General features: G+C 42.5%; 1 protein-coding gene across 2 annotated transcripts in view; it reads right to left on the minus strand.

Moving 5' to 3' along the window:
- The window catches only part of IMMP2L (inner mitochondrial membrane peptidase subunit 2), a 1,418,140-nt gene that overhangs the window by 1,331,976 nt on the left and 59,862 nt on the right, over positions 1-26,302 (minus strand). Inside the window, exon 3 of one of the 2 annotated variants that reach the window (XM_040411005.1) lies at positions 14,357-14,460. In XM_040411005.1, coding sequence (XP_040266939.1) covers positions 14,357-14,460 — 104 coding nt within the window. Of the gene's footprint in view, positions 1-14,352; positions 14,461-26,302 lie in introns of those variants that run through there. The other variant, XM_040411012.1, reaches the window with a different exon arrangement.

A 26,302-nucleotide genomic window follows, 5' to 3' on the forward strand; every position in this document is an offset into this window, starting at 1 on the left:
CTCTGTGATGCTGGTGACATGTCTGCTATTTTGTGTCAGTTTTTCTTGCTGACCTTTTCACTTGATAAGAGTCTTGCATGAAAACTGAACCAAAGTAATTCATACTGTCCATTCTGCACTTGGGCGGCACCCAGATGTGAATATCGCTCATCTGAATAAGCACTAAGGGCCTGTTTTTTGCTGCTGATTTTGGAGCGTTTTCCACGCTGAATTGGTGTCATAAAATGCCTTCAAACAACCTTTGAAAAGCGGCACTTGATTTTCTTCCACATGGAAAAGAAGAAAAAAAAGAAGCTGCATGCCCTATCTTGGTGTAGAATCCCCACTGAATCTCCCATTGAAATGAATAGGAAGCTGCAAAAGACTCCGCTGTATACGTCAGCACCTTTTTGGCCATTCTTTTTGTGCCACATACTGAGTAGAAATGCAGATTTGCATTGAAGTAACCAAAGAAAAACACTCGTCAAAGCCATGCCAAAAAAAGTCACAATTGGCATGGGTTCCACAATGATTTTAAAAGCATGTTTTCAAAATCCATTGTATGAACTAAGGCTGCATTTGTTACAATGTGGAGACAGCACAGGAACAAAATTGTTTTGTGGGGCGCTGGTCACTGAAAAATAGTTACAAATTAAAATCAAATAGAATTAAACATGTTAAGGAAGCAAGGGGCGATGAGTTATGGAGGTGATCCACTTCTTTCATCAGACCCACAAACAATAGGTGCATTATGCCAGTTATACGCCATAATACAGCCATAATGGAGCCACTGTTTGTTGGCCTGATGAAGGAGGCCGACCGCCTTTGAAATTCGTCGCCACTTGCCACCTTCACTAGTTTTATTTTATTCTACTCAGTTATAATTTGTTTATTGTATGTTCTTAATAAAACTATTTTTATGTGAACAACCCCACATATAAGTGAGGGTGTCAAGGGACGATGTGTTTCGAAGGCAGTCTGCCTCCTTCACCAGGCCATCAAACAATGGCTCTATTAGGGCATATAACAGGCATAACGGAGCTGTTGTTTGTTGGCCTGATGAAGGAGGTGGACCACCTCTGAAATGCGTCGCACCTTGCCATATTCACTTGTTTTATTTTATTCTACTTGATTTTAATTTGTTTATTGTATGTTCTTAATAAAAGATTTCTTCAGGTTCCTGCGGATCTCCTGAATGGTTACAAGTAGTGGTCACTCCATTTTAACTACATGCTTTCTCCAGTGATGTGCCTTGAGACAGTACAAATCTTTCTGATAAATGCAACTTAATCATTGAGTCGTTTTTTTGTTTTTGTTTTAACATTTAGCAGAGCTTCACGAGGAATTGCCTGGGCGTAGGGGTGGCCGACATACGATCTTACCGCCATAAATTCGGGCAACAATATAGATTTTAGCTATATCGCGATAGATGACCACGGTATGGTAGTGAATTGAAGAAGCTTCTTACTCACCGCTCCGTGGCCCCCTGACTCTGCACCGCGCTGCACTGGCCAGGGCCTTGCGTGCACACATCGTCAGCGCGCTGGCTGACGCTGTGTGTGACGTCAGGTCCTTCCCAGAGCATGCTGGGAAGAAGACGCGGTCTGTCTCCTGCGGACTCTATCAGCCAGCCGCGCACCCTGCAGGGAAGGTAAGTATATCAGCAGGGGTCCGAATCTACCGGGGGGTGGATGGCTATGGCATGGGGCTGTTGGCGCTGACTGGGGGACATGATGATGGTGGTGGTAAACTGGCAATGGCATGGGGCTGATGGCGCTGGCTGGGGGACATGGATGATATTGTGATATATCGTTATATCGCACATGCTTCAAATTATATTGCAATATAAATTTTAGGCCATATCGCCCAGCCCTATCTGGGCGCTCCTTTTTTTTTTGCATTTGTTACCGTGAACAGGTCCTTCCAACAGGAATAAAATGGGCATAAATTATATGGGGGCAAACAGCACTTTCAGAACTATTAAAATAAATCATCCACTGTTACAAATATGTAACCGTAATCTATAGGGGGAAAAATAGTTCTTTACAGCAATGTACAAAGCAGGGACGTAACTATAGCCATAGCACTTGCTATGGGGCCCAGAGGTTTGGGGGGCCCAGATAGATTCAAGAACACTGTACCTTTATGTGAGGAATAACAATATAGTGGCCTTTTGTTTTAATGTGGGTTTTCTGATACATGGTGCTATTATAGATACCTTTATTATTAGGTAGGGTGCGGTTTTACATTTGCTTACACTAGTTGGGGAGGCCCCATCTTATTTTACTATGGGGTCCTATGACTTATAGTTACGCCACTGGTACAGAATACATTTAAACAGGAACCGTAGACATTCAGACATAAAATAAAGCACTAGCCTCAGTCTCTCTAAATAAAAGCAGATGTGCTGCCAGGAACTCTACAAAAGCATCTTCTCGAAAACACTGCAGTGACACATGCTGACAAATACTCACCCTGCGGCAAGTGCGGGTCTGACCAAATTTGAAACTCTCAAGCTTTATCCCTTTTAAAAAAAGACTGTTGCCAACGAGATTAAAGGGAATGCATCATCAGAAAATGTAATATTGTTAAAGTCAACTTTTTATGTTGTTTTGACAAATTTTTGGTGATTTATTTTACATTTTCCATGTCACTATATTTTAAAACAAATCCTAAAATCCTGTTTTTGCAATAGCCACTTTAGGCAGGCTGTTCCAGCAGGGAGTAGCCTGACGGAGCTCTCTGCATCCAGCAAAGCTGCCTGAAGACCGTCTGGCTCCATTAACTATAATGGGGAGTGGCAGAGATCGGACAGCAACCCGGAAAATACTGTATGCCAAGAATTGGCCAGACTAAAACCACTGCACACTGCGATTTAAGTCCGGCATATTTGTCAGGTTGGGGCTGGATCTCCGCCGGTCCCCATTATAGTTAATGAGGTAGCGTCAGGCAATGCCAGGTCCGGACATCTCCAGTATGCTGCTCCCTGCTGGAACAGCTTACCAACGATGTCTAACGCTAGTGTGAAACTAGCTTTAGCCTAATACGGCTACTTTCACACTCATGTTTTGGGTGGATCCGTCATGATCTGTAAAAATGGATCCGTTACAATAATACAACCACATGCATCCGACATGAATGGATCCGTTTGTATTATCTGTAACATAGCCAAGACGGATCCGTCATAAACTCCATTGAAAGTCAATGGGAGACGGATCCGTTTTCTGTTGTGCCAGATTGTGTCAGAGAAAACGTTTCGTCAAGCGGACAGCAAAATACAGCAGGCAGCATTTTGTTGTCCGCCTCCAGAGCGGAATGGAGACTGAACGGAGGCAAACTGATGCCTTCTGAGTGCATCCTTTTCCATTCAGAATGCATTAGGGCAAAAACTGATCCGCTTTGGACCGCTTGTGAGAGCCCATGACGGATCTCACAAACGGAAAGCCAAAACGCGAGTGTAAAAGTAGCCTTATAGTCCTGAGTTAATCTCATTTCATTATCATCACAGGCAGGAGCGCAATGTGACATTATGAAGTTTTTATTGGCAGAAAAAACTATAGGTGACATTCCCTTTAAGACAAAGCTAAAGTCCTATTGAGCCAAGTGCATACATAAGAATGGTGCACACATCGAACACGTCATGTAAAGCACTTTAGGGATATCTGACTTTGCTTGACTCCTAAACAGGTAAAGATAGGTCAAAACTGAGACTTTCAGTCTGTTACTTACTAAATTATTGGGAAGACTGATATATCACATGACCCCCTTCCCATTGGGAAAACCTCAGCTGAATTCAATATGGCAGATTTCAAAATGGCGGGCAAAAACTTCACCACCACCAAGTAATGCAGCCTCCCTCCCTATTAATACGTTCACAAATTGGAAGTCAATTTTCTACAAGTTACATCAGTTAAAAGAGTATGTCCAAAATAAAGGTCGACCCGGCGTACTATATGAATACTCTGATACCAAAATCAGTCAGCTGGATAGATGTACCTACAGTTTTCTGCTGTAACGTTGCACTGTGTACAGATTTACTGTTGTTGATTTTCTTTCTGGAACCTGAGACTGCTGAAACACTGCACCAATTCCTGAGCTTAGGGAACAGGGAAAGAGGCAACCGACTCCTTCCAAACTGAAGGAGCCAATGTCTCCCTGAGGCCTAGTCAGGACAGATACACCAATAAAAGGGAAAGTACTTAGTTTGAGATGTAACTGGATCAGGAGAACCACCACACAAGCAGAGTACCCCACAGAAGAACTATCAGCCGCAGGGAAACAAGTGAGAGGCGGAACATATAAAGAGCCACCTGACTGATAATGAGCAGCATCTGCGAAGGGGTGGAAACCTGTTAGCAACAATGAAAACAAGAGAGATCTGTCAGATAGACTCCTGAGTCTTCTGTCTATTTGAACTTCTAAGATCTCTCCCACGGCGGTGACAGTCTCTCTATGTGTGTGTGTGTGTGTGTGTGTGTGTGTGTGTGTGTGTGTGAATATATATATACATATATATATATATATATATATATATATATCGAGAAGAAAAAATGTATTAGTTTTGTATACTAAAAACACTAGGCAGTGTTAATTTAGAGACCAAACATCTCATGTGACATGTCACATATGGGCATGTTTCCATTTTGCCCAAATTCCACACTGAAATTTTCATCTGTTTTCAATGGGAATCCACTTTGCCATTCATATATACATTTTTTTCCATCTTGTGGTTGGAAAATCCACTTAAAAAAGTGACCTATCACTTATTGAAGGGGATTCCGCAAGGAAACTGAGATCAGTGTATCATATGCCAAATAACTCCACTGAATGGGACTAAGTCACAGGCGGACCCATGCCAGTTCACACTGCAAATCCACTGCAGAAATCTGAGGGTCAGCCATGTGAGTAGTATGAACATACCATAAATATGATGGTGGAATACCTCTTCATGGAAACTATGGGCACCTATAGGGGCTGGCAAAAGCCAGGGAATCCATGAGCCTAGAAAATGGCTAATGAGGCCTAATTTTCTGGATAATAACTATTCTCTTGGTTGCTATAAAAATCAAATTGACTACTGCAGTGGTTTATAGGGCATTTCTGGGAAACCTCTTAATTTACAGTGTATACACTACAATATTAGTGATATATGTTTATGTAAGTTTATATAGGAGTGCTAAATTGAATAAAACCAGTATTATAGAGGCAGCAGGCTACAGGTAAATCTTATTAAAGGGGTTGTCTAGCCATTAATATTGATGATCTATCATCAGAATAGGTCATCAATATCTGATCGGTGGGGGTCCGACAACTCCCCCAATCAGCTGTTTGACAAGGAGGTAGCTTTCTTTGCAGGCGTCGCTTTCTCGTCATTACACTGCGCCTCGTCTCCAGTGGAGCAGTGGCGTAGTGTGATTTCAAGTACTCGGTCCTTTCACTTGAATGGAGCAAGTACTTGCATTACACTGCATTTCCAAGACGAAGTACAATGTAATGAAGAGGAAGCTGCGCTCGCTTGGAGTGCCGCCTCCTCTTCATAAAGCAGATCGGCGTGGATCGGCGATAGGTCATCAATATTAACGACTGGACAACCCATTAATTACTGCATTACTGGATTGTGGTAAGTAGACAGCAAGATTGCGAATAATACTTACATTTCTTTACAATCAGGCCCTGGGAACTACAGATGATCCCATATGTGTTGGGTTGACAGCACCCCGGTGTTTGTAGGTGTTATGTGTACATAGTTATCAGTATGGAAGTTATCAACACTTATTGTGAGCACTATGGCATTCAATCTCCATCACATTAATGTGTGACCACAATTTCTTGCCTATTATACAGCCTAACTATCAGATAGATGCACTTTACTATTCACGTTGCCTTTATTGTGCTGTGTTATTCAGGAGAAATGTTCCACGTGCTACTGAGTTCCATGTCTCCTGCCCCTGTGATGATACCTTATCATTTATAAGCTTTTTGTTATATAAAAAAAATATGAATAAAGACTTTGACTTTTATTTTTGGCTTTTTAGATTCAGATTAAATTGATAGGATTTATTGTACTTCGTAACTACTTACATCTCAAAGGAGATTTAATACTTAAACATTTAGGGAGTCATATAGAGGATTAGCCCCCAGGCTATGGGCACTGCTGTTGCGAAACTCCAGGCAAAATCTGTTTCGGATTATTTCACTAAATCATGTCTCTTATGTGTTTGGTTTCCCATTAACATTAAAGCGTATCTATCATTCCTTTTCAATAAATGAAAAGTGTACACAATAATACACTTTGTAATATGCCTTATTATAGAAGATATCCTATTGTTCTAGGTGTCGGCGGCTGCCTCTCTCTCTGCCTAACAAAAAAATAGGGAGATCTCGCAAGACCACGCTTGGTTCATCGTGATTTCGCAGGGACATCTTGGCAATGGATGCAGATGCTTACTCCATAGCAGCATCTATGTCAGTGGGGAGGTTCCTACAGCTCAGGGGACCCCAAAACATGTCAGGGAATTTTCCCCATCACCGTCTTCCTCAGGCGGATTGGCCATAGACCTTACAGGGAAATTTCCCGGTAGGCCGATGCCCAAGGGGCCGTCTGAACCCTCCTCACGGCCAGCCAGTGGAAGTTTTTGGGGATATATTTTGTGCTGAAGGGGGCAATATTTTTTGATGTACTGTGGTATTTGGCTGTGTTGGGATGGTATAATGTACCATAATATGGTATTGCTGGCCCCGCCTACTTGTGTTGGCCCTGACTTCCATCAATTTGGACCCGACTACAAAACGTAGCCACTTTTAGTATTTTTTCCAGAGCCACTAAGTTACCAGTCCGCCCCTGCATATATATAGAAAATTCAGGACAAATGTGTTTCAATTATTTGACTAATTCTGAGGTGAATTTCCTTCAGAAAACCTTAACACCTTGTTTGAGGTATTGTGAAAGGGCGTACGAGGGTGTGATTGCATAGATATACACAACACCTGCCAACAACAATAAAACTTTGAGTAAGTTTGGGTAATTTCCTGCAATGGGCGCCTCCCCCTAGGGCCCTCTATATAACGCGCCCCAGGTATAGGAAATACTGAGTGGTATGTTGCGGCCTAAAATGTCTCTTATTGTGTGTCACGGTGCTCCTACCTGGATACCGCTGGACCCCAGGCTTTAGCTACGAAGCAATAAATAGCGGGAATAATTGAGGGATAAAAGAATAACTTGAGTCCACACCTTGAGATGAAGTTCAATGGCAGCTTTACTTCACATAAACAGAACGGTTTGCAAGCTTTGTCTTGGTTGCAGCAGGCTATAGCATGAAACTGGCAGGCAAACTCCACTCTGCTATATCTGTTTGTCTCTGACTCTGTACTGACAGGCTGGCTGTTTAACTCAGCTTCTTCTATATGCTGCACTTCACTTTGTAGTCTGACCCTAGCTTATGCCAGGGGACTTTCCTCCTGGCCCCTAAGGCTTCAAGCTTTGGCCTCCATGGCCAGCAGAGCTTAAGGTGCTCTGGCTGGCGTGGGCACACCCAGCAGAGACATGCCTCTGCACACCCTTCCTCTAGCTGGGGGGAAACTAGACTGACTAGAACTTCTGCCCCACCCTTCCTGCAGAAAGTGGGTCTCGCCCACCTATCTCCGGGGGGGGGGGGGGGGTTAGAATGGAATGGAAGGTTTCATTCTATCTAAGTATAGCTCTGCCGTGTTTTCTGCCATCTGCTGGTGAACCAGGCACATTACATGAACAGTTACATAACATTAGAAATGCACAGTGTGGAGGACCTCGAATAAATGCATAAGATGACATGAGGTTAGACCAATAAAGACAGTAGCAAGGTGCAGAAGTGGTAACACCACTCTGGGGTGTTACATTTCCACATAGCAGCAATGAGGCATTTGTCTCACAGGATTTTTTTCAACATGGCTGCTGTTGGTCTCAGTCTGAGGTAGACTTGAACTTAGAATATGTAACACGCTCCTCAGCATTCTGTGAGAGAAGTGAGATGAAGCTGTTGAGAGTGGTTCTGTCAAGTAGAACCCCACCATCAAAATATTTCTCTCACAGATGGGTCATATCTGAAAGTTCAGAAGTAAGAGAATTTGCGCAGCTAATCTTTTGTTCCTTTTTGGTTAAGAGGATAATTTCGTCCTCAGAAATTTTATGGGCATACCCGACATTCAAGCCCTTATTGCCCCAGATATAGACCCTGGTCTGCTATCTATTACTGGAACATCATTCCGTAATGACACTATGGACCAGACACTTAAAAACGTTCAAGTAGCAGACACAGTGGATCCAATCCTATTTATGCTGAAAAGAGCAGAAGGGTGAGGTGTCATCCTCACAAAAAGTGAAATCCTTAAGGCTGTATTATACAGCCTGATGTGGCAGACAATTGTCAGGAGGAAAGCGTTCCCTCCCAGCAATTGCTTGCTACAGCGTAGGAGACCGTTGCTATTACATGCAGCGATCTCGTTCGCAGCATGAGGAGAAGCAATCTGTATACCATCGTTCTTTCCCATGCTGTATAGTGGTTTGCCAGCGGCAGATAATTATTAGACGCCACAATCTGCCACCTGCAAACGATAATTTTTTAACATGTCAAAAGATTTGCATTGTCCGATGATCAAGTCTTTGCTCATTCATCGGGCAATCTGAGGCAGTATTACACTGCCAAATGATCGTGAACTCTGAATAGCAATTATCTGATGAAAAATCGGTGTAATACAGGCTTTACTCTCATCTAAATTAGCTCTGCTAAAAGCTGTAGGCAGAGTTGTCCTCATCACAGGACAATGCTTTAACTACATTAGAAAGATCAGAAGAGCCCTTTGGCTCACTTCATCGGGAATGGCAGCTTTAGCACCAAAATCACACAAATACCCTAAACTGGAGAACAATAACCTATTCGTCCTACACTTTACTCATGAGGTCAAATGAGATATGGGGTGTGTAAGTCTTTTGCAGAATTAAAGAGGCCCACACAACATAAGAAACTCTGTCCCAGGGGCAGACCCAAAATTTGAAGGGCCAATCCCCTAAAATCCTTTAAGACCTACAATTCAGGAAACAAAACCTCAACAAAGCCATATAAGTAAATCCTATTTAGGGTAGCACTGAATTATCCATTCCTTCTCGTTATTATGTAGACATATATATAAAAAAAAATAAAACATATATCATTGGGTCATAAATGTGATAAAAAAGGCCTCACGTTACCACTGAAAATGTTTCCTTTCCAGGGAAAAAAAACTTGTCTTTCCATACAAAACAGTGTCTAGGATTGGACACTGCTCTCGCTCAAGGAAAGATATCAAATGGAACAGAAAAAGGCTGAATAAATCATATATTCCTGGTTCAGAAACCAGATGGGTCAATCAGACTAATACTAAATGTGAAGGCACTAAATAGATTTTAAAGCCAAAGAAGTTTCATAGCATGATGGATTTATGTTTCCTTCTCCAAAAGGACATGTATCTAATAAAGATAGATATAAAAGACACCTTCCGTGCTATATATGTTGCTCACAAGCACAGATATCTATTACAATACAATTCAAATGAATCTGAGACATTTACCACTGGAATATCATAGTGCTTGGCCTCTCCAATGCCCCTAATAGGAAAACTAAATATGATGCAGCCTGCCTTCAAAATGGTACCTTTATTGTGTTCACAAGACACAGATCTGGTTAGGCAATCTTCTAAAACATGAACCACTTAGAACTTCAAACAGCAAAGCCAGCGTTACATAAAAAATAACCTCCCCGTCACCCATACACTGTTCCATTATGCTACAAATGGACAACAGAATGGTGGTAGCATACATAAACGGGAAAAGGGGCACAAAATAAATGAGCCTATGCAAGGAATCTCTGGATTTATGGAGATGGGCCATAGACCAAAATCTAGACTCGAGGGCACAATATGTACCTGGACACTCCAACGAAACAGCAGACTCTTTGTCCAGGGAGAAAATGTCAACCGTAGCACTCAAACCAAAATCTATTCGCACAAATAAATGAAGAATTCGGTACCAAGTAAGTAGACCTATTTGCATCAGCTCAGACCATAATATTTGCATTGAGGACATGGTCACAGGGAATGTGGATGCGTTCTACCCCAAGTCTTCTCTCTCAGATCATCTCAAAAATACAAGAGGACATGGTACCACAAGCGGTGACGGTCTACCTAGTATCACCTTCCAGACCATGGTATTCAGCGACTCACAAATTTATAACAGACTAGAAAATTCCATTAGGAATAACTACAGAATGCTTTCAAGGATTGAAATACCTCCTACTGCAGCTTCCACAATACCCATAATTTTACCCAGGCAGCCTCTCTGATGTTAGCATCAGAGCATGTCATGCTTCGATGCTCTCCCTTGCCCTGCGCAGGATCGCGCAAGGCACGGGCTCTTTTATTTACTATAACACACTGCCGGACGGAGGCTTCCGCCCAGCAGTGTGTTCGGTGACATCAACGACCGTTTTACAGGCTAGGGAAGCACCAGTGACGTCACCGGGCTCACTGCTGGGCGGAAGCCTCCTCCTGGCAGCCCTAAGGAGAGCCCACAAAATGCCTATGCCCTGTGCGATTCAGCGCAGGGCAAAGGAGAGCATCAGAGCATGAACCGATGCTCAAGTCAGGGGGGCTGCCTGGGTGAAAATGGAGATATGTCCGGGTTCAGCTCTGAACCCAGACAACCCCTTTAATGTGGGTATGAGCTCAGGTTAGCTGTTCTCATTCCCACACCTTTCACAACACATGAATAAGCTGATTAACCACTCCTTGAAACCTAAAACTAGGAGTAGATATAAATTATCTTACATTTCCAAAATTGGTAGCGCTATGAGTGTGGTGATGTCAGCGCAGGTCCTGCTGAATGAAGGTTCTTCTATCTTCATTCAGCAGGACCTGCGCTGAAGTCACCGCGCTCACCACATGGTGAACGCGATGACGTCAGCGCAGGTCCTTTTGCAGGTCCTGCAAGAAGAAGAAAGAAGAGGATTCTGGCTGTGCAATCAAGTGGATGAGGTGAGTAATTTTTTTATTATTTTTTAACCCTCATCAGACATTTTACTTAGCATTCTTTATTAAAGAATGCTATTATTTTCCATTATAACCATGTTATAATGGAAAATAACAAAGTAAATGGACTTTAATGGGTTCCCGGGGCTCATCCCTATTTATTATCATCTCCTTAGACACCATCCGTGAAAATCGCATTGCATCCGCATTTCTTGCGCATGCAATGCAATTTTCACGCAGCCCCATTCACTTCTATGGGGCCTGCGTTGCGTGAAAAACGCATAATATAGAACATGCTGCGATTTTCACGCAACGCACAAGTGATGTGTGAAAAACATTGCTCATGTACACAGCCCCATTGAAAGGAATGGGTCCGGATTCAGTGCGGGTGCAATGCGTTCATGTCACGCATTGCACCCTTGCGGAAAACTCACCCGTGTGAAAGGGGCCTACATCTTTTGGTTCAGCATTGAATCTAATCATCCTGAACTTCACTGATAACAAGATTTACCTTAGATTGTGGAAAGGTGCAGTCGTGTCTAGACCAATCAAACCAAAATTTTCCACAACATGGGAAGAAGATCTATTACTTAAATATCTTAGTTCCATGGCAACAGAAGACCAATCTCTGAGGGAGGAAGGTGTGAAGCTAGCATGCCTCTTATCTTTAGATATGACGGGTAGACCAGCCGTACTTACCAGGTTACACATTAACGAGTCTTGGTTATCTACAACCCCTGGTGGATATCATATCATTTTAAAAGGCAGAACTAAAACAGTTCACATAGAACAACTTCCATTGGAGCTGGATTTAGTTAAAGATCCAAATGAACCATCTCTGTGTTTAATAAGTGCAATGACCACATATTTGGAAAAATCTTAACCGTATAGAGAAGGAATTTCTAGGAACTTCCAGGGAAGGGTATCCTGGCATGACCAGAAGTGCTCCCATACCCCATCAGTGGCATCAGAGCCATGATATTTTGTAGGTATCATGAGATGTCATGGCCCTGACTAAAACAGAGCTGTCTACATCAGCAATAATGCCGTTATCATCATTAATAAAAGTGAAATCTGCTTAGAGCTGGCAAGAAGTAGAACATGTCAAGGATCAATGCTTGATCAGTGGAGGGGGCAGCTGAAGTAGAGAGCATACTGCGCATACTGTCCATTCTTCTCAATAGGGGATTAGGAAACAGCAGCTCATCACTGTTATTGTCTCTTCTGTTATCAAACGCTCATTGCCATAGGGTTCCTGAATCAGCACAAATGCACAGTGAATACCAAACATCCTGTTTGAAATGATTTGGCTTCTGGTGAGCAAGTCAGTGAAAGTCCAGAAAACAGGTGTCATAGGAGGAAACTTACTCTGCATGTTAGGCATATTCAGGGCATTTCCAATATCTGTGTCTGAAAAAAGGTATAGCCAACAAACCTTCAGGTCCCCTATGACCGAAGGATCATACGGAACTCATTTGGTGACAGATCCTTGCAGGGCCCCCACTACCAAGTTAAAGAGGATCTGTCCGCTCCCCTGACATGTCTGTTTTAGTAAATACTTAGTATTCTCCATGGAATAACAATTGTGGAGCACCTTTTTGCTTGGTGTTGTTCTCCCATTGGAAATATATGAATACACTGGGCATTACCATTTAACTTGTCAGCGTCGCTGGTCCCGTTCCCTATGCAGTCTGACACTGACACACCACTTTCTCTAGCTTTCTATGAGGAAACACAAGGAAACAACACAAGGCTTCACATATATCAGTTGTGCCCGGCCAGTTGTTTTATGCCAGGAGTCAGACACAACTGATATATGTGAACTGCACTTCAGGCCACAGATCCGTGGTCTGTAGACTGAGAACGCTGGACAGAAACTGAGCATGCAGAGTTCGACATCCGGCATCACAACTGATGCACCGGATGTATGAAAACTATGGGATCAGTTCTGGCTTCAGTTCCCCTATGGCATTTTCTGCTGAACTGGATCACCGGACATTTGTGAAGGGGCCCTAAGTATGCTTCCGAATTCTTGTTTTATGAGGTAAGCAAGTATTTTCTAAAACAGATGTAAGGGAAGCCGTCAGGTCCCCTGTAACAAGGTAAGTCCCTGCCAATTCATTTATTGTGGCTCAGTCATCAAATACAAGCAGCGAAGGTGGACACATTGGGCCTCATTTATCAAAACTGCCTAACAGGAAAACTGGCTTAGTTGCCCACAGCAACCAATCAGAGCTCAACTTTCATCTTTTCAGAGCACTTTAAGACATGAAAGGTGAGCTCTGATTGGTTGCTATGGGCAACTAAGACAGTTTTGAAAAATGAGGCCCATTATTTATAAAAAAAATAAAATAAAATATGCAGAAAATATTTCATTCATTATTAGCAATGTTCAGCCCTGTAATCCAGAAAGAATTGATATTACCACTGCACTTATCGATTATTCTTTACAACGTAATTGCACTCTTCACTGTGCTCCTCGAAGCTGCATGAAGAGACAGATAACATTGCAGCAGCATGAATCTTGTGACCTACTCCAGGTGGGTGAGCACCTCCTCCATCACAAGCTAAGTGTAACGTCACCTCGTAAGGCCAAAGACAAAAGAGTAACGAGGACTCCAGAGGATTATTCAGTTTGTCGAAGGCTACTTACAAGGAGAGTCTGACAAAAAGATGGGAGATCCACCAGATATGTGGACAGCAGAAGTCAATGAATCATGTTCTAATACATTAATGGAAATGCTATTGCGAGATAAAATCACAATCTCCGCTCCTTGGCGATTGTGAAACCACAAGGTCTGTCAGGTCTGCAGTTTCAGAGGAGTCAAAAAACACGTGATTCAAATAGATGCAAAGAGCTGCGCTGGTAGGAAAGGTTAATATGCTGTAAGTGGAAGCGACGCTCCGAGGCTACGAAGCAAATAACCATGTGCATCTCTGACACATGCTTGCGCTTTGACATGGTCTATATTGATTAACATTTCCACTTTAATTAAGTCTCATTATTATTGGTGAAACAGTGCCATCTTTTGACCCTAGACCACAAACTCAGCTTCATTGCTTCTAAAGTTGCGCTGTCGAAAAGAACAAGCAATGCAATGTCAACAGCCGGCAAGAGATGAGTGGATTCCACTCAGAAACCAGAAGAAACTCAGGGCTCAATCCCTCCATCAAAGCAACAAATTAAAAACAAAACATAATAATAAGCATTTCCTCTTTTCACCTCATAATAGGAGAATAAACAGTAACCAGGGACAGCCTATGTAATATTCATAGCCATCATACGGCACGGGTCAGACAGTAAACAACCATCAGAGGCAAAGTGAAAATGTCCACTTACACTAGAGAGACCATGTCCCCTCGCTGAACTTCATAATTCCGAATGCGCCATCGGTTTAAGAGCACTACGTCAGATTCATGTCTCCCATCTGGATTCAGGGAAGGCTGAAAAAACGAAAGAAGACAGCTTTATGTAAAAAATATTTCCCTTGTGTCTTTTCTCCCTCGTCTAATCTATTGTATGTATAAATGATGGACGAACAAGTATATGATGCTGAGAAGAAGCATCACCAAGCGTGAAAGTGTGAGAAGTACATTGCTTTCAATACAAAGTATACGGCAGGGACTATAAAACTTGAGCGGGGAAACGTGCTTATTTAACTCTAAATCAAAGCAAGAGGCAAGAGAAAACAATATTTTAGCCAAGTTTTATTTTAGACCTGTAGAAAATGAGCTAAATGGTTGGCATATCTTCATATCTCCAGGAATCATGACACAGAAAGAACAAATGAAATGTATAAGGGGTCGTTCACATCGCGTTTTAGCTCCCCGGCCGAGGGATGCTTCTGAATGCCCAAAACAGGCCTCGGAGAATCAATTCCCTTTAACAAGGCAAATGGGAGTCCAAAAGATTAAACCTTGGACTCCATTAGACCTGCTTTCCATCTTTATATGTTTCCATGTCAGAGGAACTACACCACACCAAACACGATACACAGCATACAATTAATCGAAAAAAATATTTTATTAATCACATATTAGAAAAATAAATACGTTAAAAAGTAGCAGAGGCATACATACACAGGAAAGAAAAAGAACCACAAATGGTCAAATGTCAGAAAGCCAGACCCCTAGACAAATGGTGCTAAAGTTGGATCTCCCTTGCCCATATTAGAGAATAAAGATAGTATCAGAAATCACAAAGTGCGACCTTTACATACAATAACCTCCAAGTGGGGAGACAGATAAAAAGCGGGAGAAGATCCAATTACATACAATGTATAAATCTAAAGTGCCTAGTGCCAAACATCCTATACAAAATCCATCAAGGAGTACTTAGTGGAATTAATTATACCGACCAGTGTGGTTCAGACCCCGACGCGTTTCACTTCCTCAGGGGATGAATGCATACTGTGCTGACCAGCCTTATAAAGCATGTTAATCAGAGTAAGTAAAAAAATCTGTGAAAATACCTCTACATGTGTGGCCCTACATGTGCCTCCAGGATGTCCATGGCGTGCGTTCAACGCTGGAATGCACGACATCACATTCTGTAATCTAATAGGAACCTCCTACATGTTCAGCTAGCCCGATTTGGCAATCAAAACCGGAAGAAAAGAGTTAACATCCATAAGGAACATTGCACTGCTATAAGCCACTATCAGGTATGTTTCTGGACAATACTGAAAAATATGTTGAACTTGATGAACTCATATCCGTCATCATTTCACTACAACACTCACATGGCCACCTATAACCTACTGGATATTTCCCTTCCTTTCCACTCTTAAGAGTATATTACACGGGGAGATAATATTTCAAATCATCGCTAAGGAGCGTTCATATGAATGCTAATTAGCGATGATCCGACAGTGTAATACTGCCGCTGATTACTCAATCAGGTAATTGGAATCTTTCAACAGGTTTAAAAATCCTCGTTTGCAGGCAGCAGATTGTGCTGTGTAGTCACGACCTTCTACTAGTAAACAATGATTCAGTATGGGGACGAGCGATGGCATTAGCGATCGCTCCTCCCCATACTGTGGAGGAGATCGCTGCATGTAATACCAGTGGTCTCCATTGACGAGTAGGCGATTACTGTGAAGGAATGCTTCCCTCCTGACAATCGCCTGCATGTAATATTAAAATATTTATATTTTGAGACTGGCACTCACTCGCATGGAAATAGAGCAATAGTAGTGGTATTAATACACAATATTTAATTGGCAAAATATATTAACACGATCCCTTTTAAATACATAAAGGGAATCAACTCGGTAAAGGAGGAGAGCATATTTAAAAGAAGAAAAACTACCACAAGAGGACACAGTTTTAAATTAGAGGGGCAAAGGTTTAAAAGTAATATAAGGAAGTATTACTTTACTGAGAGAGTAGTGGATGCATGGAATAGCCTTCCTGCAGAAGTGGTAGCTGCAAATACAGTGAAGGAGTTTAAGCATGCATGGGATAGGCATAAGGCCATCTTTCATATAAGATAGGGCCAGGGGCTATCCATAGTACTCAGTATATTGGGCAGACTAGATGGGCCAAATGGTTCTTATCTGCCGACACATTCTATGTTTCTATGTTTCTATTAAAAAGCAATGTTGCAATACAATGTTAAAATACTAAACAGTCGCTGCAGCGGACATACAATGACAAAAATAACAATATCAATACCCTAAAAATCCCTAAAATCTAAAACTTCAATAAAAACTAAAAAAAGTCCAAAAGGAGGGGGACCATGTGTCCTGGATGTGCCCACTATCGCAAGCCAAAGGTGTCAGTCTATTCCTTATAGTAGTGTTGGCATTTCTTTCTTATATGCAATATAACATGAATATCCATGCAAGGTACTTCTTCAAATATTCGGAATTGTCCGATATAAATATTTGATAGAATATCCAATCGGACACAAAGTTTTTACTCACAGGTGAATGTCGATTATCCTGCAGTCAAAATATTCGATCCTTTTGATTTTTACTCACGGTTTCTGTTCATATTCCCGTGGTTCTCAGTGTTTAGCGTCCCACCTGGTTTGTTCGTCACTGGTCTCTCTCGATCGTTATCCACAAATCTCAGATCTGGTCATACGATCAGGGTGTAATATCGCGAGAGATAAACTTATGCTTGTACTGACCAGTTTAAATGGCTGACCAGATCCGAGATTTGTGGATAACGATCGAGAGAGACCAGTGACGAACGAACCAGGTGGGACGCTAAACACTGAGAACCACGGGAATATGAACAGAAACCGTGAGTAAAAATCAAAAGGATCGAATATTTTGACTGCAGGATAATCGACATTCACCTGTGAGTAAAAACTTTGTGTCCGATTGGATATTCTATCAAATATTTATATCGGACAATTCCGAATATTTGAAGAAGTACCTTGCATGGATTTTCATGTTATATTGCATATAAGAAAGAAATGCCAACACTACTATAAGGAATAGACTGACACCTTTGGCTTGCGATAGTGTGCACATCCAGGACACATGGTCCCCCTCCTTTTGGACTTTTTTTGAGTTTTTATTGAAGTTTTAGATTTTAGGGATTTTTAGGGTATTGATATTGTTATTTTTGTCATTGTATGTCCGCTGCAGCGACTGTTTAGTATTTTAACATTGTATTGCAACATTGCTTTTTAATATATTTTGCCAATTAAATATTGTGTATTAATGCCACTACTATTGCTCTATTTCCATGCGAGTAAATGCCAGTCTCATAATATATATATTTTCCATTACACTTTTGTTGATTTGAGTGAATCAATTTGAGACTAGAGCACCCAATCCAGAATTGCAAGGGGAGTGAGCAGTTTGTCTATATTACTTTTTGCATGTAATATTAGCCTTCTTTTCTTTGTTTGTCCCAATGTCAGTGTGTAAGCCTTTAATAGCTGCATTTTACTCACACAGCACATTGTGTATATTGTTGTAGGGTTGTTGCGGGTATCAAAATTTCAATACCCAATAGATACTTTTGTCCTCGATACCATACCGGGATTTAAATTTTTTCAATACAGGGCTGCGCAGTCTAGTATCTCTGAACATGAGCGCGCTGCTCTCAGCGCGCTCATGTTCCCTCAGCAGCACAGGGGAGAAGGAAACAGTCTCTCCCTCCCCCCTGTGCTGCCGCTGCCACCAATGGACGGAGAGAGGGGCGGGCGCACTGCGCCACCAATGATAGGACTTTTCCTACACAGAGCGCCGCTCCGTTCGCCCGCTGTGCCCCATTACTGTCTCCTCTCCTGCTCCATATGCTAATTACTATCGGAGCAATGGGGAGGAGACTATCAGCTTCTCTAGTGGGTGTTCCTTCTCCCTGCACTGCGATTGGACAGCGCTACAGTGCAGGGAGAAGGAACGCCCACTAGAGAAGCTGCTGTCTCCTCCCCATCGCTCTGATAGTAATTAGCATATGGAGCAGGAGAGGAGACAGTAATGGGGCACAGCGGGCGAGCGGAGCGGCGCCCAGGAATAATAGTAAGCGCTGGGACATGACTGGGCGCTGCTCTGTGTAGCCTAATACTTAAAGTATGGACCCATATAAAGTAGTCAGTCTTTAACACATAATACAGGAGGCAGGTGCCGGCAGCAGAATCACATAGCCGGCACCCTGCCCCTGACAGCTAGCTGCGATCAGCGGCAGTTAACCCCTCAACGCAGTGCGCCCTCCACCCCTCAAACCTCCACCCATTAAAATCATTGATGGCACAGTGCGCCGGCCCCTCTCAACCCCCCCAGTATTAAAATCATTGGTGGCAGTGGCCACAGGGTCCCCTCTCCCCTACTCCTCATTGGTGGTGCAGTGGCAGCTTCTGATTGGAGCCCCAGCTGTGTAAGCCTGGTGCTCCGATCGGTTACCATGGCAGCCAGGACGCTACTGAAGCCCTGGCTGCCATGGTAACATCCCTGATGCTGTGTGCACAGATCACAGAGCAGTAGGGACAGTGTGAAGTCCTATTTACCCTGATAGAGCTCTATCAGGGTGAATAGGACAAGGGATGAAAAAAATCCCAGGTTCTAGCCCCTAAGGGGGGAAAATAGTTATTAAATAAAAAGTGTAAAAAAAAAACAACAAAATATTAAGTATAAATCACCCCCTTTCCCAATTTCACATATAAAATGTATAAACAATAAATAAACATATTACATATCGCCACGTCAGAAAAGTCCAAACTATTAAAATATAAAAAAAATCTATGCGGTGAACGCCGGAACAGAAAAAATAAATAAAAACTGCGCGATTCGCCATTTTTTAAAATGCAGAATGCACGTGGCTTTTTTGGTTTATTTTTTCGCGTGGTATCGAATGGTATCAAGTATCGCAATACTTTTTTATGGTGTCGAAACCAAATAAAAAATTTGGTATCGCAACAACTCTATATTGTTGTTCTTGTGTGAGTTGCAATGTAAGGTTGGGTTCACACAACGTTTTTGCCTTACGTTTAGTGTATGCGATGGGGAAAAAAAGGATGCAAAAGCGTAGTAGACTGCGTTTTACCATCCAGAGTCCAACAAAAAACGTTTGTTAAAAGATGAGCTGTCTGTAGGAGCTGTGGCACTCAGATGAGCGCAGTGACAGCTTCATTGTTTACATCGGTCCAGAACACCAGATTTTTTGTAGTGGCATTTGCAGGGTACTGCAGCTGTGTCTCATTCACTTGAATGGGAAAAAGATGTAATACCAAGAATAGCCCCCCCAAGCACCACAGTCCCTTCAAACAGGTGCCGAGAGTACAGTGATTGAACTTTGTGAGGGCTTGTTTTATTGGAATTTGATGATTTTACAGGTACCATTTTGTCGTAGCTACAAGTTTTTGATCCCTTATTCTGTTTTATTTTGTTTTTGTTAGTTTTTTTTGGGGGGGATAACCAAAACAGCAATTATTGCATTTTATGTTTTATTACATGTTTCGCCATAAGAGTTAACTAATGTGATAATTTAATAGTTTGGTTAATAGTTAATTATGTGTACTTTATTATTTTTTGACATAAAATATTTTACTGGTTCCCATGGTGTGGTGCTGCATGCTGGATGTTGGTGCTGTGGGTTCGTGTGGCATTGTGTCAACGAGGCTTAGCCTGGCAGCAGAGGTGTCGTTGGACTTTTGGGTCTCAGCCAGTTCCTTCTGTCTACTGCAGTCTCCACTTTCAACATGGACTAACCTTTCAATTCTATGTATGGATAAAACGACATCCCTATGTGCTGGCACTGTATTGTGTATCATTTTGATTCTAATTGAGATGAATGAAACTGCATTATATAAAAGTGATGGTGTTCCGTGCACTGTGGTGCATGATTCTGGCTAGTTACAGGTGAACATAAACATAAACATAAAACGTAAACATAAAATTTTGGCACAAGTCCAGTTTTGAAATACATAAAGACCAGCTGGCCAGATCTGGGTGGCAAATCTGGAGCACGGATCCCGTTCCAACCACGTGATTAATCCAAGCAACAAAGTAATAAGCTAGTACTGATCTAGCATCAGGATAAAAGCAACTCATTTTATTCAAAAATCATACAAAAAATTTCTGTAACTCACTGCCAGGTACTACCAATACGTTTCAATTATACAGTTGATCCTACTCTTAGTCATACAGTAGCATGAGTAAGATCAACTGTGTGATCAAAGCGCGTTGGTAGTACCTGGCAGTGCGGTACTTGTGCCAAAAATGTGGCGTATATAACCCCAGAAATGTAAGCCATCTACATGCATTTGCAGATTTCATTTTCTGGAGCATTCCATTTTCATTACATTATTTTTCATCATTTTGTTGCATCGATCACTAAGGGATTTCTTAAAAAATTCCCCTGTTAACTAGGTCTAAAGGTGCACCAGATTTATCACCCAGCATCAGCCACTGTGAAAAATCTTGTGCATTTTTAGACCGTCTAGTTCAGGGATGGCCAACGTGCGGCCCTCCAGCTGTTGTAAAACTACAACTCCCACCATGCCTTGCTCTAGATAGTGTGGGCATGCTGGGAGTTGTAGTTTTGCAATAGCTGGAGAGCTTCAGGTTGGCCATCCCTGGTCTAGTTTAACCACCTCAGCCCCTATGGCTTAAACACCCTGAAAGACCAGGCCACTTTTTACACTTCTGACCTACACTACTTTCACCATTTATTGCTCGGTCATGCAACTTACCACCCAAATGAATTTTACCTCCTTTTCTTCTCACTAATAGAGCTTTCATTTGGTGGTATTTCATTGCTGCTGACATTTTTACTTTTTTTGTTATTAATCGAAATTTAACGATTTTTTTGCAAAAAAATGACATTTTTCACTTTCAGTTGTAAAATTTTGCAAAAAAAACGAGATCCATATATAAATTTTGCTCTAAATTTATTGTTCTACATGTCTTTGATAAAAAAAAAAATGTTTGGGTAAAAAAAAAAATGGTTTGGGTAAAAGTTATAGCGTTTACAAACTATGGTACAAAAATGTGAATTTCCGCTTTTTGAAGCAGCTCTGACTTTCTGAGCACCTGTCATGTTTCCTGAGGTTCTACAATGGCCAGACAGTACAAACACCCCACAAATGACCCCATTTCGGAAAGTAGACACCCTAAGGTATTCGCTGATGGGCATAGTGAGTTCATAGAACTTTTTATTTTTTGTCACAAGTTAGCGGAAAATGATGATTTTTTTTTTATTTTATTTTTTTTCTTACAAAGTCTCATATTCCACTAACTTGTGACAAAAAATAAAAGCTTCCATGAACTCACTATGCCCATCAGCGAATACCTTGGGATGTCTTCTTTCCAAAATGGGGTCACTTGTGGGGTAGTTATACTGCCCTGGCATTCTAGGGGCCCAAATGTGTGGTAAGGAGTTTGAAAACAAATTCTGTAAAAAATGGCTGGTGAAATCCGAAAGGTGCTCTTTGGAATGTGGGCCCCTTTGCCCACCTAGGCTGCAAAAAAGTGTCACACATGTGGTATCTCCGTATTCAGGAGAAGTTGGGGAATGTGTTTTGGGGTGTCATTTTACATATACCCATGCTGGGTGAGAGAAATATCTTGGCAAAAGACAACTTTGTATAAAAAAATGGTAAAAGTTGTCTTTTGCCAAGATATTTCTCTCACCCAGCATGGGTATATGTAAAATGACACCCCAAAACACATTCCCCAACTTCTCCTGAATACGGAGATACCAGATGTGTGACACTTTTTTGCAGCCTAGGTGGGCAAAGGGGCCCATATTCCAAAGAGCACCTTTCGGATTTCACTGGTCATTTTTTACAGAATTTGATTTCAAACTCCTTACCACACATTTGGGCCCCTAGAATGCCAGGGCAGTATAACTACCCCACAAGTGACCCCATTTTGGAAAGAAGACACCCCAAGGTATTCGCTGATGGGCATAGTGAGTTCATGGAAGTTTTTATTTTTTGTCACAAGTTAGTGGAATATGAGACTTTGTAAGAAAAAAATAAAAATAAAAAAATCATCATTTTCCACTAACTTGTGACAAAAAATAAAAACTTCCATGAACTCACTATGCCCATCAGCGAATACCTTGGGATGTCTTCTTTCCAAAATGGGGTCACTTGTGGGGTAGTTATACTGCCCTGGCATTCTAGGGGCCCAAATGTGTGGTAAGGAGTTTGAAATCAAATTCTGTAAAAAATGGCCAGTGAAATCCGAAAGGTGCTCTTTGGAATATGGGCCCCTTTGCCCACCTAGGCTGCAAAAAAGTGTCACACATGTGGTATCTCCGTATTCAGGAGAAGTTGGGGAATGTGTTTTGGGGTGTCATTTTACATATACCCATGCTGGGTGAGAGAAATATCTTGGCAAAAGACAACTTTGTATAAAAAAATGGTAAAAGTTGTCTTTTGCCAAGATATTTCTCTCACCCAGCATGGGTATATGTAAAATGACACCCCAAAACACATTCCCCAACTTCTCCTGAATACGGAGATACCACATGTGTGACACTTTTTTGCAGCCTAGGTGGGCAAAGGGGCCCATATTCCAAAGAGCACCTTTCGGATTTCACTGGCCATTTTTTACAGAATTTGATTTCAAACTCCTTACCACACATTTGGGCCCCTAGAATGCCAGGGCAGTATAACTACCCCACAAGTGACCCCATTTTGGAAAGAAGACACCCCAAGGTATTCGCTGATGGGCATAGTGAGTTCATGGAAGTTTTTATTTTTTGTCACAAGTTAGTGGAATATGAGACTTTGTAAGAAAAAAATAAAATAAAAAAATCATCATTTTCCACTAACTTGTGACAAAAAATAAAAAATTCTAGAAACTCGCCATGCCCCTCACAGAATACCTTGGGGTGTCTTCTTTCCAAAATGGGGTCACTTGTGGGGTAGTTATACTGCCCTGGCATTTTCCAGGAGCCCTAATATGTGGTAAGTAGGTAAATGACCTGTGAAATCCCAAAGGATGCTCTTTGGAATATGGGCCCCTTTGCCCACCTAGGCTGCAAAAAAGTGTCACACATGTGGTATCGCCGTATTCAGGAGAAGTTGGGGAATGTGTTTTGGGGTGTCATTTTACATATACCCATGCTGGGTGAGAGAAATATCTTGGCAAAAGACAACTTTTCCCATTTTTTTTATACAAAGTTGGCATTTGACTAAGATATTTCTCTCACCCAGCATGGGTATATGTAAAATGACACCCCAAAACACATTCCCCAACTTCTCCTGAGTACGGCGATACCAGATGTGTGACACTTTTTTGCAGCCTAGATGCGCAAAGGTGCCCAAATTCCTTTTAGGAGGGCATTTTTAGACATTTGGATACCAGACTTCTTCTCACACTTTGGGGCCCCTAGAATGCCAGGGCAGTATAAATACCCCACATGTGACCCCATTTTGGAAAGAAGACACCCTAAGGTATTCAATGAGGGGCATGGCGAGTTCATAGAAATTTATTTTTTTTGGCACAAGTTAGCGGAAATTTATATTTTTTATTTTTTTCTCACAAAGTCTCCCTTTCCGCTAACTTGGGACAAAAATTTCAATCTTTCATGGACTCAATATGCCCCTCACGGAATACCTGGGGGTGTCTTCTTTCCGAAATGGGGTCACATGTGGGGTATTTATACTGCCCTGGCATTCTAGGGGCCCTAAAGCGTGAGAAGAAGTCTGGAATATAAATGTCTAAAACATTTTACGCATTTGGATTCCGTGAGGGGTATGGTGAGTTCATGTGAGATTTTATTTTTTGACACAAGTTAGTGGAATATGAGACTTTGTAAGAAAAAAAAAAAAAATTCCACTAACTTGGGCCAAAAAAATGTCTGAATGGAGCCTTACAGAGGGGTGATCAATGACAGGGGGGGTGATCAATGACAGGGGGGTGATCAATTACAGGGGGGGTGATCAATGACAGGGGGGTGATCAGAGAGTCTATATGGGGTGATCACCTCCCTGTCATTGATCACCCCCCTGTAAGGCTCCATTCAGATGTCCGTATGTGTTTTGCGGATCCGATCCATGTATCCGTGGATCCGTAAAAATCATACGGACATCTGAATGCAGCCTGACAGGGGGGTGATCAATGACAGGGGGGGGTGATCAATGACAGGGGGGTGATCACGGAGTCTATATGGGGTGATCACCCCCCCTGGAAGGCTCCAGGGAGACGCCTGTATGCGTTTTGCGGATCTGATCCATCTATCAGTGGATCCGTAAAAATCATGCGGACATCTGAATGGAGCTTTACAGGGGGTTGATCAATGACAGGGGGGTAATCAATGACAGGGGGGTGATCAGGGAGTCTATATGGGGTGATCACCACAGTCATTGATCACGCCCCTGTAAGGCTCCATTCAGACGTCCGTATGCGTTTTGCGGATCCGATCCATCTATCAGTGGATCCGTAAAAATCATGCGGACATCTGAATGGAGCTTTACAGGGGGTTGATCAATGACAGGGGTGTAATCAATGACAGGGGGGTGATCAGGGAGTCTATATGGGGTGATCACCACAGTCATTGATCACGCCCCTGTAAGGCTCCATTCAGACGTCCGTATGCGTTTTGCGGATCCGATCCATCTATCAGTGGATCCATAAAAATCATGCGGACATCTGAATGGAGCTTTACAGGGGGTTGATCAATGACAGGGGTGTAATCAATGACAGGGGGGTGATCAGGGAGTCTATATGGGGTGATCACCACAGTCATTGATCACGCCCCTGTAAGGCTCCATTCAGACGTCCGTATGCGTTTTGCGGATCCGATCCATCTATCAGTGGATCCATAAAAATCATGCGGACATCTGAATGGAGCTTTACAGGGGGTTGATCAATGACAGGGGTGTAATCAATGACAGGGGGGTGATCAGGGAGTCTATATGGGGTGATCACCACAGTCATTGATCACGCCCCTGTAAGGCTCCATTCAGACGTCCGTATGCGTTTTGCGGATCCGATCCATCTATCAGTGGATCTGTAAAAATCATGCGGACGTCTAAATGGAGCTTTACAGGGGGGTGATCAATGAAAGGGGGGTAATCAATGACAGGGGGGTGATCAGGGAGTCTATATGGGGTGATCAAGGGTGAATAAGGGGTTAATAAGTGACAGGGGGGGGGGGGTGTAGTGTAGTGGTGCTTGGTGCAACATATTACTAAGCTACCTGTGTCCTCTGGTGGTCGATCCAAACAAAGGGGACCACCAGAGGACCAGGTAGCAGGTATATTAGACGCTGTTATCAAAACAGCGTCTAATATACCTGTTAGGGGTTAAAAAAAACACATCTCCAGCCTGCCAGCGAACGATCGCCGCTGGCAGGCTGGAGATCAACTCTTTTACCTTCCGTTCCTGTGAGCGCGCGCGCCTGTGTGCGCGCGTTCACAGGAAATCTCGCGTCTCGCGAAATGACGCGTATATGCGTGACTGTGCGCAGCGCTGCCACCTCCGGAACGCGAATCGGCGTTAGGCGGTCCGGAGGTGGTTAAAGGCGGGTTTACGGTGCACAATGTAACAGCCAATTGCTGTGAAGGAAGATTTCCTTTCCGACAGTCGGCTGCTCTTTCAGTGACGGAGACTACTGTATTTACAGTACATGCAGCAATCTCCTCCACAGTATGAGGATGAGGGATTGCTATTGCGATCCCTTGTCCTCATACAGATTCATGTTTTCTGGTCAGCAAATCGCTGTTTAGACTGCACATTCTGCCGCCCTGAAACAATAATTGGTGTGTCGAACAAGAGGATCACTCGATGAACGAGCTTTTTTGCTAATTCATCGGGTGATCGGCGGCACATTTAGGCCCCTTTCACACGAGCGAGTTTTCCGTGTG

Source organism: Bufo bufo, chromosome 1 (assembly GCF_905171765.1).
Source record: "Bufo bufo chromosome 1, aBufBuf1.1, whole genome shotgun sequence".
Classification (NCBI taxonomy): domain Eukaryota; kingdom Metazoa; phylum Chordata; class Amphibia; order Anura; family Bufonidae; genus Bufo; species Bufo bufo.